The 21,652-nt window shown below is 43.2% G+C and overlaps 1 protein-coding gene across 4 annotated transcripts in view; it reads right to left on the reverse strand.

The window, feature by feature from the left end:
• AIFM1 (apoptosis inducing factor mitochondria associated 1) overlaps positions 1-21,652 on the reverse strand; it is a 774,257-nt gene that overhangs the window by 126,341 nt on the left and 626,264 nt on the right. For all 4 annotated transcript variants that reach the window (XM_044057008.1, XM_044057010.1, XM_044057009.1 and 1 more), the window contains one exon: positions 6,855-6,997. In XM_044057008.1, coding sequence (XP_043912943.1) covers positions 6,855-6,997 — 143 coding nt within the window. The remainder of the gene's footprint in view (positions 1-6,854; positions 6,998-21,652) is intronic.

Genomic DNA, 21,652 nt, shown 5'->3' on the forward strand with positions numbered 1-21,652 from the left:
CAAGTAATGTCTGAGGCGTCGGTGGTGATGGTCTGCCTGGTTGCGCGGAGGATGAAGGGAAGACTCTCGTTCTTGGCACAGGCCCCTGCCCACCAGAGAAACTTGGCCTTTATACAAGGGATCAGAGGGAGAGAGGTCTCTACAGGCTGAGAGTGCTGACAACAAAGGTTCTTTAGATACCACTGAAGTTTTCTCATGTGATGCTTGGCCAGAGGAATTAGCAGGATGCAAGATGCCATGTACCCCACGGCTTGCAGGAACTTCCACGCAGTGAGGTGACATCTTGAAGCCAGCTACGTAAAGCAGAGAGGCAGGAAGCTCTGCTTTTCTGGGGATAGGAAGGCCATTTGGGATGCTGGGTCCAGCAGTGCTCCCAAAAAAATGATCTTCCTGGAGGGTGTTTGCTTTGATTTCTTCTCTTTGATGGTGAACCCTAAAGAGGTTAGGAGGGTTTTGACACAGAGGTCCTGGATTAGCTTTTCTTTGCACTTTGCCTGAATGAGGCAGAATGCAATGAAAAGCTGCACTCTGCCTGAATGAGGCAGTCATCCAGATAAGGGTAAATCGGTATATTTCTCTGTCTGCAAAATGCTATGGCTGGGGCTAAGCATTTGGTGAATACCCTGGGAGCAGAAGATAAGCAAAGGGTAGCACAGATAACTAAAAGTGTTGCGAGACTGCTCTGAAGCACAGGAATTTCCTGCAGGATTCCGTTATGGGGATATGGAGGTAGGCATCTTTTAGGTCTAGGGTCACTAACCAGGCATTTTTTGTCAGCATAGGCAGCACCTGCTGCAAAGTTAGCATTTTGAATTTGGGGACCACCAGGGAGGTGTTCAGAATGGACAGATCAAGGATGGGGTGCCAAGTGCCCTCTTTTCTGGGAACAAGAAATAGCCTGGAATAAAAGCCTTTGCCTGTTTGATCTGAGGGGACAGGTTCTACTGCCCCTTGGAATTGGGAGTTCACTGAAAGAGAATTTGTATCAATGAAAAATTATCTTTAAGACCCATTGGTCCTTTGCAACAGAAAGCCAATTTTCTTTGCAGAGGGAGAGACTTCCTCCTAGCTTTGGGTGAGTGAAAGGAGGGCAGAGGGAGTCATTGAGAGTTTTTGCCAAAAAGGGATGGTTTAGAACTCCCTGCCTTTAAGGCGGAAGTGGTCCATTGTTTGGGTCTCTGCTGTCCCTGGGATAGGGGCTTGGGTGGTCTGGTCTGTCCCTGCGGGGCTTACTTTGCCCCCATCTGCTGGGTGCAGGAAAGGACCAATGCTTACAGAGAAAATTCCTGTAGAACCTAGGAGGTTGTACCCAAAAGAAATTGTTTACTGATTGCATAGATTTTGCTTGGTCTTCCCCATCTTTTTAAGCACCTCTTCTGCTTTTACTCCAAACAAGCGGTCCTAATCCAAGGATGCATCAATTAATTTAGACTTGACATGATCAGGGAGAGGTTGTTCTTTCAACCATGCATGTCTCCTAATGATAGATCCTGACACTGCTGCCCTGCTTGAGACTTCTAAGGTGTCATATTCCACAGTGTAATGAGTGAGTGTTTGGCCACCGGACAAGTAGAGTGCAGTAACTCTGCTAACTCTTTTGAATTGGCACAGTCAGGAAAGGTTGAAATTTTTTACTTTAGTAGTTCTCAGGTGTGTTGTTGATATTTTAACATATGGAACTGACAGTTGAGTGCTCTGATAGCTAAGGTTGCACAGGTGTATACTTTTTTACCCCCATCTGTCCAGAGCTCTGGAATCCTTGTTAGAAGAAATAGGATTCTTAGCAGAGCTAGCTTTAGCTCCTTTAGGTCCTTGTGTAATGTCCTTGGGTCTGCAGCAGGATTTCTGTACAGGTATTTGTGAGAATCTGGTACTCTATGACACCTGTCAGGTTTACTTGGAGCAGGTGGGAGGGCGTCAGGGGCTAAGCTGGATTCATGGAAAACAGCATCCACCACCTCTAAGTTAGTGGGCTGGCCAAGGGTCTGTGTTGGGGCAGGTCTAGAAACTCTCTTAGTCTTTTCTTAGACTGAGGGAAATCCTGGAATTCCCAGTGGAAATGTTCCCAGAGGGTGTGAATGGTTTCCCCAAAGGCCAAGTCATCTGGTGGGGGCAGAAGGAATGGATTCCTCTGCATCTGAATCCTCATAAGCAGTCAGAGGTTGCTGTTCCTCTTTAAAATCTGAATAATCAGATTCCTCAGAATCCTGTTCTGTCAAGTATTTCAGAAGAAGGGTGTCTTTTCCTTTTAGAAGTTGTGGCCTGACTGCCCCTGAAAAGGGTGATGAGATCCTCTGGCATTTTAAGCATTTGGGCTTGGGATGATGGAGCAGGAGTAAGATGGTGGCTAGAGATAGATTTTCTAGGAGTGGCCTGGCTTCTAGGCCTAAGCATATCCATCGGTCTGAGAGATACGGTAGTCGGATGAAAAGTCGTCATTTTTTGTCTAGATTCGATAGTGCGAAAGGCCTCCTTGGAAGCCGGTGCCTGCATCACGGCTCCGGACCCAACCAAGGCAGAGACAACCAAAGGCTCAGAAGATGAAAAAGATTTCTGCGGCATACCGGATTTCAAGAGTCTTGGTACAAGCCTGCATAGATATCGTATTGGGCATCAGGGGCTGCGAAAGCACCTCACTGAATTCTGGAGAACTGACCACCTGCTTAGCACTACAGTCATCAGAAGGCTTAGCCTTGTGTGGTTTGTCTCTATCTTTATCTCTATGTTTTTTCGGAATGTCTTCAAATTGTTGGTGATGGACCCAATTCGGAATGTGAAGACGGAAGATGAAAATACCCATCTATAATAAGAGCTCTGCGAAGAATGGTTCTCAACTTAAAGAGGGCACAGAACCGGCAACAGGGGATGATGTGGTCTGGGCCTAAACAAATGATGCAGTATGAATGGAAGTCTCGGTGTGGGATCTGGTTTCCACAGGCGAGACAATTGTTAACTTTTTCGGACATCAGTTAGTGCAAGAAAAAAGGATCCCCAAGGGGGTACTTACCTTTAGATGTTTTCAGCTGTAATTCAAACTCTGGTAGCAACCGACCGGCACACTTGAGAACTGCTTCTGCTATGGGCTCCACGTCAAGAAATGTAATGGCATTGGTTGCCTTGCTTAATAGCACTGACGACCTGATGTCAGTCAACAAGCGACAGCAGCTAATGCCGAAAAACACTGAATCTGGTATTCGGGCTGGCCGAGGGCTACCACAGCAGGGATAACCCCCACAGGTGATGACTGCAACAGTGAAACACGAAGAACATCTTAGGGGACAGTAGAAGGCCTAGTAGACTATTTGCAAGAGTTGATAGTACCTCTTTTGAGCATCAGAAACATGGGAACAATCTCACTTAAACTGTTCCATACAGTATCTTTTTAAAGGACAATTCCTCCACACGGAAATCAGGAGAAAGTGAACCCTCTTCTTCAGACCCTACTGCCAAAGGAGAGTGGATCTGAGAAGAGGACATAGATTACTCCTCCTCAGAGTCTAAATGCAGCTCTCCTTCAGAGGAATCAGATTCCCTAGGAGATTTGGAAGGAGTAGAAGACCAAGGAACATAAGTAAGAACAGATCATCCTTGAGGGGGCTCTACAGCCATAAGAGCATTGAGAAGTCTCTGAGTAAACTCCTGCCATTCCTTATGTGGATCTTTTACCAGAGGGGCCACATGCTTGATCTTCTGCATCTTTTTTAAAGGAAGATCAGCTTTAACAACTCTAGGAGGTTCAGACTCCTTCCTATATTCAATGAAGGCACCAGGCACCTCTTCCCAAGTAAGTGTTTGTTTAATCCCACTAGATCCATCTCATACAATCAGATGAGGTTTCCCTTTTGCATGTGCAGTAAATGTAGGAGCAAAATGTCAGCCTCCAACTGAGTCACGACAGCGGGAGCTGATGTAGGCAACGAGTGGTCCTCAGGTTCTTCATCCAACCCAACAGAGACAGCTGGATGAAGCTGGACAGCCAAAGGATCAGTGCATGCCTTTTTAGCTTTTATCTTAAGCGGTGGCAGAACATCAGGGTGGGCAGATTCAGAGGCCTTAGTACTCTCAGCTAACAATTTGAGATGGCGGTTTTCCAAATAAATGAAAAGCAATGACAAACAACTGTGGAGAGTCTTAGGGACAAATGTCTGACAGACACTGAGTATGGTCATGCGAGACACAAAACAAAAACTGTACTGCTCATGTCTTTCTTTATGTGGGCTCTGCCTCCTATATTCACTTTCCCTTTCTGGATGACATGTAAAAGGATAAAACCCAAAGAAAAAGAGGAAGGAAGAGACTCAACAAGGCACTTGTCTTTAGAATGCTTGGAAGCTGAACCAACACAGCAACTGTCTTGCATACAGAATTCAACATAGTGTTTGGACTGGCAGCAAAGGCGTTGAGGATTTAGTGGTTGTATGTCACATATATACCTTACTCCTTGGACACAGGACATACTTCTGATGTAAGGCAAATGGAAGGTGTAAGGGCTTTGGTATGCTGTCTGGACATTCAGCTATCCATTGCAGATTATCCCAGATGCAAAGAACACTTTGTGTGACAAGGAAGGCCATACATGATTACATTACAAACTAGTTAATATAAAGCTAATGACCAAAAAAAAAAAAAAAAATGACATATAAATCATAGAACTTCCTTATCTGACAGCTGTGCTTCACAGCAAAAAGGACATCAATGGACAACCCCATCTCTGTGGGACAGACTGAGGGTCTTTGCATCCACTTTCCACTTGTGGTTTATTTACTCAACTTGTCAGCTATTAAGTTGTGGTTTGAAGGAGGACAAAAGGCTTGCAGGTGTACTCACAAACAAAAGAATGCTTTGCAGGGCACCACAGTCAGACTGCACCACTGGTAAAAGTGTGCCCTCCATTTGTTAATGCTCCACATTACTGCACTACTGTCTATAATTATCTTCAGGGGTCCAAGATGGCATAACTTCCTAAAGGCTTTTAAGGCGTACAGTAGAGCCTGTTGGGTTTTAACTGCTGGACTGTATCTTTCTTAATCAGCTAAAGTTTGCAGACCATCTGCTGTTTCATTACACTCTCCCCACAGAAATGAGCATCACTATATCTTGCTTAATAAAGCCAGCTGGCAACCTGGCCAACAACATAATCTGCTTTTTGCATCTCAACTCTGCGAGATCCTCAAAAAACAGTCCTGTCTTTCCCTTGCCTTCAGGCTCTTCATATGACCCCCAGTTACAACCCAAGAAGTCTTAACCACTCTGGTCCACGTCTTCAATGTCCCAAAACCGGGCTTCATTGCACTAACCATGCCTTCTCCATCCTATACCCCAAATTCCAGGAATCCCTCTCTGCTATTACAGACCTGGTATCATACCCACCATTTCATGCTAAGCTTAAACATCATCTCAAGTCCAAGTCAGTTTTGCAAATGCTTTCTCTCTGGAGACATCATCTAATCACGCATTCTCCTCTTCACCAGTTAGATACCTTTGACTTCCTTGCATTTATATGTGACAATCATTCCAGTGTGTGTGTGTGTGTGTGTGTGTGTGTGTGTGTGTGTGTGTGTGTGTGTGTGTGTGTGTATATATATATATATATATATATATATATATATATATATATATATATATATAGATATATATAGGGTCCCTATTAAATTGCCGAACGTTTAAAATTTGAATGTCATATGATCGACACCATATGATCGAACTTTGAAAAGTTCGAAGGTGAAAGGCAACGGCTCTGTATGCACAGAATGGGAAAATGTCCCTTTTCTGCACTGAAGTGTGGTCTTGGAGTTGGTATATTTAAGTACGGGGGTGTGTGGGGGTGCAGGGTGGCTTGCCCCCCTGCTCAGAATGTTAAGGTAAGTTTTTTTTTTCACTTTTTTATTATATAGTCGCGGTTTCAAGTTTTGCTCATATGCTGTCGAACATATGAGGTTCGAAATTTTGAAACTTTGAATATATAATATAGACCCTATATATATATATATATATATATATATATATATATATATATATATATACATATATACACACACACACACACACACACACACACACACACACACACACACACACACACACACACACACACACACACACGATATAAAATGTTTACACACCCCTGTTAAAATACCAGGTTTCTGTGTTATACAAAAATTCAAAACTTCTCCCACCTTTAATGTGACTTATAACCTGTACAATTCAATTGAAAAATAAATAAATCCGTTAGGGGAAAAATATAAAAAAATAAAACGTACAATACACTGGTTGCATAAGTGTGCACACCCTTAAACTAATACTTTGTTGAAGCACCTTTTGAATTAATTACAGCATTCAGTCTTCCTAATACTTCTTTTCAACTTGCTTGTCTACTGGCATTTATATTTGTCCAGGCAAAGATTGAAATAGGTCCATTTGGATCAGTGCTCCACCCTGGTTACCAAACTGAATGGATGAATGAATGACTCATCCTAGACTATCAAGCTTTTACTCCACTTTTTGCCATCACCTCCTAAAACTTCCATTCTTGTGACTAACTAAGTTAACAGTCTGGATGACGGCCATTAACTGTTAAGAAAACAGAAGTTACATTTAGTACTAGCTCAACTATTTGGACTAATTACTGCCCTACAACTGTAAGAGGAAAAAGGGAACCTTTCAGTCCCTTGAAACACTGTGCTAAGAGGACTCACCAGTCATACAAACTGCACAAAATTAGAATTGCCATCTAAGGGCAAGAGACCAAGAAAGCCAGTGAAAGGATAAGCAACTGTGTAAACAAAATTGTATTACATTTTTTGCATATTCCCTGGGTTAATGACACAAATCTTTATAAAGTACCAGATTCTTACCAGAACATGGACTGATGCCAATAAGGTTTAGCAGCTCCTGTCATATTCTCTCCAGCAAGCCGTCCACTCACTACAGCATGGTCATGATGTTCCACACGTCTCCGCCCTAACTTGATATCATAGAAGCAAGCAGCATCTCCAGCCTAAAAACAGCAGCATACAATTAACCTTAACAGTAAGAAAAAACTTTAGCTATTAATGTTAATTTAAAAAAGCAGTCTGGGCTAACTGATACAATTACCACATGAAGGAAGGCAGCTGGGAAATAGGGTCACGTTTGCTAGGCAGGCAATATTTTCTTTAAACCATACAGAAATTCATTCATGAAGCTTGAGTACTTATAAACAGTATGGCAATTCCAAACAACTGCAATCTAACCTGAGACTAAGCAACACAAAATACACTAGAAGTCACTAATCCCAAATAATTTAACCCACAAGAAATAATTAACAGCCTCACAAAACTAGATTATCATGAGGACCAGATTTGTGGGAGGGATGGCAAATGCATGTTAACAAAGTGCTAACATTAATGACTGTGGAGACTGCTTGTCATCAGAAAGTACAGTTTTGTACCTACCATAAATGTAGATGTTCGAGTGTTCACCCTGCTGCAGTCATCACACTTGGGTTATCCTGTCGTCAGGCGGTCCCGCAGTCGGCCAGAATTCCAAAGTCTTGGTCCGGCATTGGTTGCTGTCGCCTCTTCCCTGACGTTAGTGCGCCAGGGGTATATATAATGCAACCGACGCCATTTTCTACAGTTTTTCTTGCCCAAGACGTCAGGTGCCCCCAAAAAGGAGGTCAGTAATAAGTACCAATATGGGTGGATTAGTGTTGTAGTGGGCTGAAATAGCTGAAGCATGGATTTTAATGGAGGAGAAAGAAAGTCCTTTGTGCAACATCTCAATTAAGTACTGTAGAATGTGAGGCATGTGAGGCTGAATTGTGTCTTGGCCTTTGGCTTGGTTCCAGGCACAAAACCTTTTCCATTTGTCCGAATAAGCCTTCCTGGTGCTTGGTCTCCTAGCTTCCCGAACAACATCCATAACTGCTTGGGTAAGAGGAACTGGCTGGATACTTAGGTGATTTGCCATGCAGCCAGATTTAAGGTTTTGAGCTGGCTGTGAAGAATCTGATTGTTTTGCTGTGTGAGCAAATGGGTAATTTGTGGTAAGATCCAAGGTGGGCCCTGGGCCATATTCCTCAATAGTGGGTACCAGTGCTGGCATGGCCAGTCTGGGGCTATGAGAATCAGTCGTGGTCTCTCCTTTCTGACTTTCAGAAGCACCTTTGTGAGGAGAGGCAATGGAGGGAAAGCATATACTGTCAGGTTTTTCCAACTGAAAGAGAGTGCGTCCACTTTCCAAGCTTGATGGTGAAGTGTCCTTGTACAAAATTTTGTTAGTTGATAGTTTTGAAGACTGGCAAACAGGTCTATGTCTGGAAGGCCCCATTTTTGAGTTATCATTGTAAATACTTGTGGATCTAGTTTCCACTCGTGGGGATCCATGATGTTTCTGCTGAGGTAGTCTGCCAATGTGTTTTTCTTTCCTGGCAGGAACTGAGCTTGTAACTGAACTTGGTAAGCCAGAGCTGTGTTCCATAAGGTCATTGCTTGCCTGCATAGAGGGTAGGAGTGAGTATCCCCTTATTTGTTTATGTACCACATAACTGTGGTGTTGTCCTGGATGTAATAGATTCCTGAAGGCTGTCAGAGCTTTCTGTACAGCTAGCATCTCTTTTTGATTGATGTGCAGATTCCTTTGATCTGCAGTCCATACGCCTTGAACGCACTGTCCTGCCATGTGTGCCCCCCAGGCGTAGTCTGATGCATCTGTTGTGATAGTTTGCCTGGCTGGGGGCAAGGTGAAAGGCTGTGACCACCATATAAACTCCTGTTGTAGGCAGGGAATGAGAGATATCATTGTGTCCAAGTTGTGGCTGTGTTGAGACAATACGCTTTTTAGGTATCACTGTAATTTCCTCATATGCAGCTTTGCAAATGGTATTAGTAGTATGCAAGATGCCATGAAGCCCAAGGCCTGCAGAATTTTTCTTGCAGTTAATTGGGTCTTTGTTGCCATTGTATTGAAATATTGAGTCAGATGTAGTTGTTTGCCTGGCGTCAGATAAGCCTTCTGGGCCATTGTATTCAAGTTGGCACCCAGGAATGTCATATTTTGTGAGGGTACTAATTTTGACTTCTTTTTGTTTACTGTGTACCCCAGGCAATTTAGTAGATGTTTTACAAAAGCTAGATGATGTAAGAGAATGTCCTTGCTTTCTGCTTGGATGAGGCAGTCGTCCAGGTATGGGTATATTTGAATTCCTCTTTGTCTGCAGTATGCAATTACTGGTGCCAGGCATTTTGTGAAGACTCTGGGCACAGTAGATAAGCCAAAGGGCAGTGGTAATGGGTTGAACCTGCAATGAAATGGAGGTATCTTCTGCAACTTTGTCTGATAGGGACATGCAGGTATGCCTCCTTGAGGTCCAACGTTACTAGCCATGCTTCCTTGCCCAACATGGGAAAAAGCTGCTGTAGTGTTAACATCTTGAATTTGGGTACTTGTAAGAAGGTGTTTAGAATTGAAAGGTCCAGAATTGGTCTCCAGGCATTGTCCTTTCTGGGCACTAGAAAGAGTCTTGAGTAAAATCCTTGACCTTGCTCTCGAGTAGGTACCAGTTGAATGGCTCTCATGTCCATGAGAGCTGTAATTTGTTTTTGTGCCTCTGCCCATTGATTTTGTGACAGGTTTGGCATTCCTCTTTTCATTGGCAAGGTGTGAAAGTGGAATCTGTATCCTTGTAAAATTATGTCTAGGACCCATTTGTCCTTTGTGACAATGTGCCAGTTGTCTGAAAAAAGTGCGAGTTTTCTTCCCAAGGGGGCTGCCAAGAGAGTGTTGCTTGGCCAGATGAGGTGCAAGTCATTGAGTTTGCCTTCTGGTAGGTTGGGACCTGTCTTCTCCTCCCTTCTGTGTTGCAGTGCCCCATTGGCGAGGTTTGTACTGGGCTTGTTTGTTGTCCTCTGCCCCTTGGATGTCTACATTTACCCGTCTATGGTCTGTCATTAGCTGGAAAGGACCAATTTTTTGTTGGCCAGTTTCTGCTGAAGCGAGGGGGCTGTACCTGTAGGAAATCCTTGACTGTCTGCATATATTTTGCCTTATCCTCCATTTTCTTTAAGACTTCTTCTGCTTTAACTCCAAAAAGAACATCCTGCTGTAAGGGAGCATCTAGAAGCTTTGCTTTAACATGATCAGGCAGAGTTTGTTCCTTTAACCAAGCATGCCTACGTATAACAGACCCGACAGCTGCTCTGCAGGAGGCCTCCAAAGAATCAAACCCACATTGTAAGGTATGTTTGCCCACCTGTTCAGTTGCATGCAACAGATCCTCTATTTCTTTCAATTCCAACTGTTGAGGGAGAGTGGTCATTCTTTGCTTTAACTGAGAGATTAGAAATTGCTGATACTTTAACATGTGGAATTGGCAATTTAGTGCCCTCATAGCTAGAGTGACTGAGGTGTAAACCTTTTTCCCCCACCTGTCTAGTGCTCTGGAATCCCTCACAGAGGGTACAGGATTTTTAGCCATAGAGGCCTTAGCCCCTTTGGGACCCTGGGAGATTGTCTCTGGGTCAGCAACAGGACTTTTATAAAGAAATTTGTGAGAATCAGGCACTCTGTAGTATCTGTCAGGCTTGGCCGGAGCAGGAGGAAGAGAGTCTGGGTTCACACTGGATTCTAAGTAAACATCATCCACAATGTCTAAAACTGGTGGGATGGCAAGAGGTCTGTGTTGGGGGAGTAAAAGAAACTCTCTGAGCCTTTTCTCTGAGTTAGAGTAGCCCTGACCTTCCCAGTGAAAATGTTCCCTCATAGTGTGTAAAGTTTCCCCAAAGGAGTAGTCTTCAGGAGGAGAAGCTGAGGGAATGGAATCCTCAGCATCAGAATCTTCATAAGGGGAGAAAGAGTAATCTTGGTCCTCAGAGGAGTCTGAAGAAATGGACACTTGTTCAGAGGATGCATAATCTTCCTCTTGTCTAGGCCTTTTGTCAGGAGGGGGCTGGGAACCCCTGATTAAAGGGATCAAATCTTCAGCCATTTTAAGCATCTGTTTCTTAGGCATGGGGCCTTGAACAGGGGACTGAAGTGCAGTCCTTTTGGATTTAATAGATGTCTTCGTCTTAGGATGCGTTTTAATGGTGAGCGTCGTCGGTCTGAAAACGCCTTCAGAAACCGAAGGCGTTTCTGCAGCACCGACATCTTTTTCAGCAATGTCGTCGGTAGGGCCTGAACAAAATGGCTGCGTCGGCCTGGTACATTCCGCCAAAAGTTCCGAAGCGGTCTCGGGTTCCAGATCTGCGGTAGTCAGGGGCTGTGTCGGAGCCTCACTGAGGACCGGAGAACTGGAGACCGGACCAGCCGAGGCCCCAGAAACTGGCTTAGGCCTGGACTGTCTGTCCTTATCCTTGCGTTTTTTGTGCACGCCGGTAGTCGGTTGCTCCGACATCATAGTGTAGTTAAATTTTCTACCGAAATAGTGTAATGCGAAATCAAAGCGTCTTTTAATAGTACGTTTATTAAACCTAGCACAAAAATGACAATTAGTGACATTGTGGTCTGGGCCTAGGCAATGGGGATATTCAAGAAATTTCTTAAATAAGAATGAAAATCCTTATGAGGCATTTGGTTCCCACAAGAAATACAATTGTTAACTTTTTCTGACATCGGTCTGAGGCAAGAAAAGTTTCCCCAACGGGGTACTTGGCTTTATAGAAGACTTTGGTCTGAAATTGGAATTCGAAAATCTCAGGAGTCGGCCGATCGGCACTTGCAAACTGCTTCTGCTTTGGGCACCGCGCGGCAAGAAAGACTGAAGAAAATGGCATTGGTTGCATTATATATACCCCTGGCGCACTGACATCAGGGAAGAAGCGACAGCAACCGATGCCGGACCAAGACTTTGGAATTCTGGCTGACTGCGGGACCGCCTGACAACAGGATAACCCAAGTGTGATGACTGCAGCAGGGTAACACGACGAACATCAGCAGGCTCTTGAGTTTGAGCATGGATGGTGAATAGGCCTTTGATAAGGCTGAATGGGTGTTTCTTTTACAGGTCCTCGAGCAAATGGGGATATTCAAGAAATTTCTTAACTTACTGCAGAACATTTATGATGGGGAAGGAGCAAAGGAAAAGACAGCAGTGAGACTTCGCAGTTCAGGCTAAGAATAGTAATGTGATAGAACAAATAAGGGGAGCAAAGGGCACCCTATTTGGAGCCATGAGCTTTACAAATCCAACACTGCAGGGCTTGAACTAGGCCAAAAGGAAATAAAGACAGCCTTGTTTGCAGATGGCATCCTTACTATGATGTCTAACCCCAAGTGGCATCTATGTAATCTATTTATCATGCTGACAGGTTGTAAGGTAAACCAAGGTAAGATACAGACAATTTTAATTATGAGCCCTCACTGGACTTCTGGATTAGATTTAAATTTCTTTGAAGGCCAAATAAATTATGGTACTTTGGAAATGTTATGGAAATTTGCATAAAGCAGAGACATGTGGAAATCAAAAAAGAGCACAAATAGAAATATTTATGGAAGACCTAAGTATACCAAGGTTAGAAGCAGATCAAAGGAAATTACTAGGCTATCGACCCGGAGGTCATTTTACGCCTAGCCATTTCATCTGAATGAAATACCATATAAATGCTAGTCAATACCCAAGATTCCATTTAGTGGTGACTGCCCATGTTCAGGAGGGTTGTGGGCTCTATCCCCAGTAAGAATTTATGGTGCCCCATCCACTCATCCAGATTTCTCCAGAACAGTGTCATAGGGGTGCTCTGTTTCACATGAACTGGTAGCCTGTTCCAAAGACGCCACAGTCACTGGGAGAAAAATCTGTTCCTCCAGCATGTCCTACTTAAGTTGCAGGCCATATTTAGGTCCCTAGAAAGGGTAGCCCTTAGTCCTGTTTGATTTATGAATAAGCAGCAAGTTCATTAGGTCTGGGTCTTGCATTGCTCTGTAGGTCAGGCATAAGTCTCCCCCAAGAAGTCTATACAATATGGAGTATTGTGACAGGAACTTTAGTTGGTCTGTGTAAGGCACATGCTGGAGTCTCCTGATCTTCTTTGTTAGAAACCTCAGAGGTCTCTCTAATTACTGCAAGTGCTTAGTACAGTACATGCCAAATGGGGCGTTATATTCAAGTATGGGCAGGATAAGTGTCTAGTAAAGCGGGGGTATAACTTCTTTTGTGCTCGAGGCAATGCGTTTACTAATCAAGTGTGCTACATAGAAAGCTTTCCTTATTACAGTAGAGACATGGGGTCTATATTAAAATGACGAAAGTTCAGAATTTTGAATGCTCACATGAGCGGAAATTGAAGAACTCGAAATCGCTATTGTGGGGGGCACCCCTGCTTAATATATATTCCATCTCCAAGATCGCACTACAGTGAGGAAAGGGCAAATATTCCGATCTTCACTGTACTGCGATCAAAAAATAAGAGTTTCTGAGTTTCCGCTCATGTCAGTGTTTGAAATTCTGAACTTTCGTCGTTTTAATATAGACCCGACACATGGTGGTCAAAGTTAAGGTCTCAGTCAACTTGTGATCCCAGGTCCCCTACCACTTCATGGGTACTTAAGGTATTGTTGCTGATTTGGTAGTGTGAGGGGACACTGTTTGTGCTGAAGGGAATGAAGAAGCATTTCTCTACATTCAGTATGAGACTGTGACTGAAACCCTCCTTAAGTATACTGACATCATCTGGGGATTCAATGATTGCACCTAGTTTGCAGTCGTCAATGATTGCACCTAGTTTGCAGTCGTCAGCGAACATGGTCAGCCACAACCCCTTAGTTTTGAGCTAAACTTCTAAGAAGTATATACCAAACAGTAGGGGACCCAGCACTGACCCCTGTGGCACCCAACTGTTAAGAGGTCTGCTGGTTGATGTGAAGTCATCCACTTTGATAGTGTGTGCCTGGTTTGTGAGCCAGTTGGCAACCCGTCTTACAATGAAGGGGTTTACATTCAGTTTGCTAAGTATATTGTTAATGCCTGAACGTGGGACTGTGACGAAAGCCATTGCCAAAGTTGAGGTATGCTGTGTGCACTGATCTGCCTTCATCACATTTTCAAAGAAATCCACCAGATTTAACAGGCTGGATCTGCTCTTCATGAAGCCAAACTGAGTAGGATCCAGGGTCTGGAGGGTCACCTATGTCTTTATTTATGAGGTACATGATTATACATTCCATGGCTTTACAGATTGAGGCTGGTCAGGCTTAAGAATCTGTAATTTTCCGGCCTTTGTGGAGGGGAATAACTGTTGCTGTTCTCCATTCTTAAGGAACAAAGCCTATGGCTATATCGTGATTGAAAAGGAAGTGAAGAATAAGGAGATAGCAACAGCACTTTCCACTTCTCTTGCCTAAGTTGCTGTGCTAAATGTTTTTCTGCTCTGGAGGCTCAACTCTTAGCAGTTAAGATACCAGGAGAGAAGATACAATAAAAATGGTGACGTATAAGCAAGCTACAGGAAAGTCTCTGGGATCAGGTGAAAGTTTGGAAGCTAGGAGGTGATAAAGTGAAATGTTTTGTTTAACAGTATTTTAAAACTAGAAGTACCAACATCCTGGAAGAAAGTTGCAGTGGCTGCAATACCTAAAGAATGTAAAGACAGATGAGACACAGCATCATATAGACCAATTTCACTTTTAAACCGTAATTATAAAGTGTTTATTTTTATAACACCTAAAATGGGTCTACATTAAATCAGCGAACATTTCAAACAGCGAACGCTGATTTATCGACCCTTTAAAAGTGAAAGCTGACAAACCCAAAAAACGGAACAGAGATTTTTTTCCCAGGGGGAAAAAATCGCTGGGCTGTTTTTGGGACTTTACCATTTCCTCCACTGTGGTGTGACCTCAGAGTTGGTATATTTAAGTAGGGGGGTGGGGGTGGGGGCAAAGCCCCCACTTTATTTTGTGTTTTGAACTTTTTTTTTTTTGTGAAACAGCGATTTTTTCCCTGGGAAAAAAAATCGCTGTTCCATGTCTTTGAGACTGTCAGCTTTCGCTTTTAAGGGGTCGATAAATCAACGTTCACTATTTTAAGCGTTTGCTGATTTAATATAGACCCACTAAAATAATGGCAAAGGTGTTGCCAAAACTGATAGATATGAATCAATGTGGTTTTGCGGAGGGAAGGAAACCATTTGACAACACTGATAGAACAACAATGATCCAGAGGGAAGTAGAATGCAAGAAAATACCACTGTTGTTGATGGGTCTTGATGCACAGAAAGCATTCGATAGAGCAAGCTGCGATTTTGTGAGTACGGCAATGGAAACATTTGCATTCCCTGATACAATAATAAGATTAATTAGGAGGATATACATATGATGAAGGACTGGAAGCAAGAATTAAAATGGGAGGTTTCCTCTTTGATAAATTGTGTCTAAACAGAGGGGCCAAGCTGGGAGGTCCTCTTTCACCTTTATTTACTTTAAATTTACAGCCCACTGACAAATAAAATAAGGGACTCAGAAATTCAGGAATATAACTGGTATGGCAAATAAGAAAAGTTGCCTTTACTGGCAGACAATATTATGTACCTGATAAAAATGGAAAAGGACATCTCAAGTCTTGTGGAACATTTTGAAACAAGTTTCAAGTCTTTTCGGGTTATAAAACTGATGACGCTAAAACAAAGGCTATAGCTGTAAACTCTATATCCACACATGAACTGGCTCAGCAATACATATATTTACGGGGACATAACAAAATTACAAATTTAGGATTACTGATTAAAAAGGCTTCTGTTATGACAGCTGAGAATATGTGGGAAGAAACTAAACAACACATTATACAGACACTGTGAAAATGGAAGCTGTTGTTTATGGATATGGATAGAAAGATACAAGCAGTGAAATGTTTTTAGCCCCTTTAGTTTTATATAAAGGTCAGGCACATTTTTATCAACCAGAGTTAAAGTTGTGGACAATAATTAATAGTCAAAGGAATTTATCTGGAAGGGGAAGGCAAAGGTCAAGTGAGATAAACTAATCCCTCCAATAGAAAACGGAGTTTTATAGGACTACCTGACTTCAAGGTATATGTTAGAGCTACACAATTAAGCCTCACATACATAACACAATCAGGAAGCTATAATTCAAAAAGAAAGGGATGATGATGAAAGGGGGTAAATTCAAGAAATAAGAAGAGAGTGGTACTTTGTAAACAGGATCCTTAAGAACAGCAGCAGCCAAGAGCTAAGCCCACATGGCAATGGAGAAAGGAGATTTTGCCAGTAGAGATGACTGCATTTAGGGGTACAGAGACTAGGCAAGAGGGAGCTTGAATTTACTTCTGAAAACTGCCAAACGAGTCAAGGTATTGGGAGCAAATAACCAGAGGGAAAGCTAACAGAATGGGAAGAGGTCAAGAAGACATTCTGACTACAGACTAAGGGTCAAGAAGACATTCTGACTACAGACCAAGGGTCAAGAAGACATTTCGACTACAGACTAAGGGTCAAGAAGACATTTCAACTACAAACTACAAAGACATTGGTAACCTCCAAACTCTGGATCCCACCCAGTTCGGGTTTGTGAAAGGCAGATCATGCCTCCTGAACCTGATCGACTTCTTTGAGGCAGTCACCAAAGCCGTAGATGAGGGTAAGATGGTTCACACAGCCTTATCTTGACCTCGGCAAGGCTTTCGACACCATCCCCCATTCTGGAATTATAGCTAAACTCACTAAACTAGGTATAAATCCCTATGTCACAAGATGAGTTTTTGCCAACTGGCTCACTGACAGAACTCACACTGTAAAAGTTGCAGACTCCAAATCTGACCTCAAAGCATTGACAAGTGCAGTACCACAGGGTTCCGTCCTGGGATCTCTCCTGTTTGTTATCTACTTCTCTGAAGTACAGGCTAACACACAAGGCATCTGGCTAATGAAGTTAGCAGATGACTGCAAACTAGGAGCCATAGTCAAGTCCCCAAATCATGTGGACATCCTACAGAAGGGCTTCACTGAGACAGATGCCTGGTGTCAGACCCATGGCCTCAAGCTCAATGCCAGAAAGTGCAGTGTCATCCCCTTTGGTAAAAACTCTGTACCCATGAACTACCACATAGGCAGCAATCTACTTAACACCAAATGTGTGATAAGAGACCTTGGGACCCAGGTGGACAGTAGTCTCTCCTTTGATAGTCACATTGCCACAGTACTCAGGAAGTCCTTCTACGTGGCACACCTCATCATGAAAGGGTTCTCATCCAGGAAAAAAAAGGTCATTGTTCCCCTCTACGCGACACTCATTAGAGCCATTATAGAGTACAATGACCCTTTTGGAATGTACCTCACAAGACATCTGCAGCAGCTGGAAAGGCCAAAGTACCACCTCACAAAGAGGATTACTGGCCTCAAACAAATGCCCTACACTGACTGCCTCAAAAAACTCCAGCTTTACTCCGTAGCATATCGCCTACTCCGAGGTGATCTCTGCCTAACATATAAAGCTATGTCAAACCCAGAGCTGTTGGACATGTTACACCTAAAGAAATCCCAATCCCTCCGAGCTACACGCTCTAGGGACCTAAACCTTGTCACCACAATAAACAGGACATGCTGGAGGGATAGAGTCCTGTCCCAGAGACTTCCCATACTATGGAACAGGCTACCCATCTATGTCAAGCAAAGTTCTTCATTAGCACTCTTCAAGAAAAATCTTGATGAGTGGATGGGAAATAGGAAATATACCCCGGGGATCACTTCTGTGTCTCTGCTCAACAGTGGCATAGAAAAATAACTTTCTTGAGTGGCATATGCCAGGGAACCTTGTTGGCTAGGCTTACGTAGGCCCTTGGGCTGATAGCCTAGTACCTACCTATGAACTGGCTAGGGACTGCCTTCTCTACCAGGGATTGATATCAGAGTTTAGGCAAATAGAAAGAGGTAGAGGAATCTTAAGTAAAATACCTGCTCTGGTACAGTTTTTAGTGGCGTCTAGAACAGAAGCTGCTGTTAAAAAAAGTGATCATTAGTATTACATATAAAATACCGCACTATAACTATATGAATGAATCAGAGGAGTTTAGAAAAGATTGTGAAGAGAGATTGGAAAAGCAATTTACAAGGGAACAATGTGAGAACATATCTAGACTCCCAAGTATAAAACAAAGTCTAGAAGATTTAAGATTTTTGCTTGGAAGTGTTTACATAGATATTTTTATACCCCAAACAGACTCCAAATAATTTTTCCTCAGGGAGATAGGAAATATTGAAAGTACAAGTGAAAGAATAATGTAACTAGTGACATTTGTTTCGGAAGTGTAATAACTTGGCAGACTAAAAATTCCCTACAGAGTATTCTGTCAGAAATACTAAGTGAGCAAATGGGTGTAACTAAGGAAGTGATTCTTTTGAGATGGGATACAGACTCTGAATTGACTAGATATAGTAAGGTCTTCTTAAGTTTAATTCTGGTGACTGCCAAAAAAGTCAGGAACCACACAAACTTTAAAAACAAAACATATACCCTAGAGGCACACTTCCGTCATAAAATTTAATCCATACAAGAATATACATAGTTAAGTGTTTTCTTCCCCAAAATAGGAACTTCATCAGAAGAAATAAAACCCATTTCTTAGTCACATCCAGTTTAAATAACTCACCCAGGAAGCACATGGTCCAAATCAACCAATGAAATTTAATTCAGCCTACCAGGTGCACAAATTCATTTAAAACAATTAAAGAACTCTCCATACCAAACTAGATAAAACAATAAATCCATCCCATGTTACAAAGTAAGGGCACTCAATTTTAACAAGCTAGCAAAACCATTTCATTAAGTCCATGGAATTTGTACGCATTCAAAACAATGTGTCAGTACATTTCCCTCTGTTCTAACATTTCGTTCCATGCCCCCCCCCCCACCTCTTGGGCTTCCATCAACCATCTCCACAATAAAGAATAAAAAACAATGCGAGGGAAACTTCAATATATGTTTATAAAGAGAATTAGTACCCTTACACTTAACAATATCAACTAGGTGCTCATAAATAAATAATTTTATTTTTCTCTCAGTTTTACCCACATAAAAAGAGGCCACTGTTGGCATTTAGCTATATGCACCATCTCTCTAGTACTACAGTTAAAGCAACCCTTTGAGGTTACCTTCCGACCTTGTACCCATATGCTGTCATTCACCAGAATAGAGGGACACTGGGAAAGTACAGTTGTTTACACTTACCATAAATGTAGATGTTCGAGTGTATTCACTGTTGCAGCCATCACACTTTGGTTATCTGCCTGCAGGCAGCCCTCAGTAGGCCCGAATATCAGTGTCTTCGGATTTCTGTGTCGGATACTGTCGCCTCATCCATGATGTCAGGTCGTCAGGGGTATAAAACATGCGGTCGACGCCATTACATCAGTTTTTCTTGCCCCAAATTTCAGGAGCCCCCAAATAGGAAGGAATGAAATGGTGTGGAACACCTCCAGTAAAAAGTAAATACCATTTCCATAAGATATGGCCAAAAAAGAGGACATGTAGAAAGTACAGAAAGACAGGGGGCTGGAGGGAGGGTAAGCAGGACTGCAACAGTGAATACACTCGAACATCTACATTTATGGTAAGTGTATACAAATGTACTATGTTCTTCGTGTTTCACTGTTGCAGTCATCACACTCGGGTTGATTCCCAAAGCTGAGGAAGGGTGGAGGCAGTCAAGAAGTAGTAGGGCTGGCTAGCAGGCCTTGTAAGACTGCTGTGGCAAATCCAGCTCTGGATTTGGAAAAGATAAGTAAGTGGTAATGCTTGGTGAAGGTGTGTACAGAATTAGAAGTTATGTACTCACCATAACGTTCCATCTGAGTAGGTGACTTCATTTGGATGCAACCTGTGGGTATCGGATCCGACCTCGGATCCGAGCCGGCATTTCAAAAGCTTAGGCTCCGAGCTCCTAGCTCCTCCCTCTACCCATAACCCCTTGCCAAGCCCTGACTGACCTCAGATTGAGTTTGCCTATATAATACTGACTACAGTAACTGAACAAAGCATAAATACTCACTGTATAAAGGTCAGGGGGATGGAGGGGGGGATGGTTGCATCCAAATGAAGTCACCTACTCAGATGGAACGTTATGGTGAGTACATAACTTCTAAATCTGAAGTAGGCAGACTTCATTTGTCTGCAACCTGTGAGACAGAGTCCCCAGCTACCTGAATCTTGGGCGGCCGTCATGGAAGGATGTTCGAGCACCGCTGAGCCAAAGGATGCTCTTCCCCTGGAAACAACATCCACCTTATAATGAGAAATAAAGGTATGAGGTGAGGCCCAAGTGGCTGCCGCGCAGATATCATCCAATGACACACGGGACTTAAAGGCGGCTGACGTGGAGACTGCCCTAGTAGAATGAGCCGTAACCCTCTGAGGAGCAGGTCTACCTGAAGTGTCATAAGCCTGCAGAATACAATTAGCAATCCACCTCGATAGTGTGACTTTAGAAACTGCTTTACCCAAAGCAAATTTAGCAAAGGAGACAAACAGCTGATCTGATTGCCTGTGACCAGCTGTTCTGTGAATGTAAAATCGTAATTGTCTATGAACATCCAAGGAATGCAATTTGTATTCTCCTTTGTTTGAGTACTTGGGAAAAAACACAGGTATGTTGATTGATTGGTTGATATTAGATTCTGAAGAGACTTTTGGAAGAAAAGATGGATTGGTCCTGAGGCACACCCTATCTGGAAAGAAGGAAAGGTAAGGCTTGACGCATAGAGCCTGAAGTTCAGACACTCTTCTGGCTGAAGTGATAGCTACTAAGAAGGCAGTCTTCCAGGAAAGGTACTTCAGGTCTGTAGAAGCTGCAGGCTCAAGGGAGGAGCAGTAAGGGCTTGCAGAACTAAAGATAGGTCCCAAGGTGGTACAATCTCTTTGACTGGAGGCCTCAACAAAAAATCCCTTTAAGAAAGGTTTTGCACAATTTCGCCATCATGAAGGGAGCTGTCTCATGACCAATGTGATAATGAGAGATGGCTGCCAATTGTACCTTAATCGTGGAAGAACTTGCCCCTTGATGAAAGAGGTCTGTTAAAAATCCAGCACTGCCGACATAGGTGCTGAAAAAGGATTCAAACTTTTCTGGACCGCCCAAATAGAGAATCTCTTCCATTTACTCCGATAAACCTGCCTAGTGGAAGGTTTATGAGCCGCCACTAGGATGGCCTTGACCGGTGACGAGATACCGAGTCCTAATCAAGGATGGAACTGGAGCAGCCAAGCTGTCAATTTCAGAGTGCGAGATTGGGGACAAATTCCCAGAGGGTGGGAGATGAGATCCGGAATCGGATCCAGAATCCAGGGTGGATTCACTTTGTGAGACCATACAAAGGGGAACCAGGGTTGACGAGGCCAGAACGGGGCAATGAGAATCATTCTGCTCCCCAAACTGTTGGCTTTCTGCAGAAGCCTCTGCATCAGAGGTAGTGGAGGGTAGGCATAAAGGAGACCGGGAGGCCAAGCATGCACCAGCGCATCTCTCGGGGATTCCCCTGGTGGGGGAAGCAGAGCGAAGAAATTGTTGCATTTGGCGTTTGAGTGAGAGGCAAAAAGATCGCAACAGGGTTGCCCCCAAACGGCAAAAATCTTCTTCACTACTTGAGGATTGAGAGACCACTCGTGAGGGGAAAGAATGGTGTGACTGAGTTTGTCCGCAAGGATGTTGGATTTTCCCGGAATGTGCGTT

This window comes from Protopterus annectens, chromosome 15.part0 (genome assembly GCF_019279795.1).
Source record: "Protopterus annectens isolate FY-2018-M chromosome 15.part0, PAN1.0, whole genome shotgun sequence".
Lineage (NCBI taxonomy): Eukaryota > Metazoa > Chordata > Ceratodontiformes > Protopteridae > Protopterus > Protopterus annectens.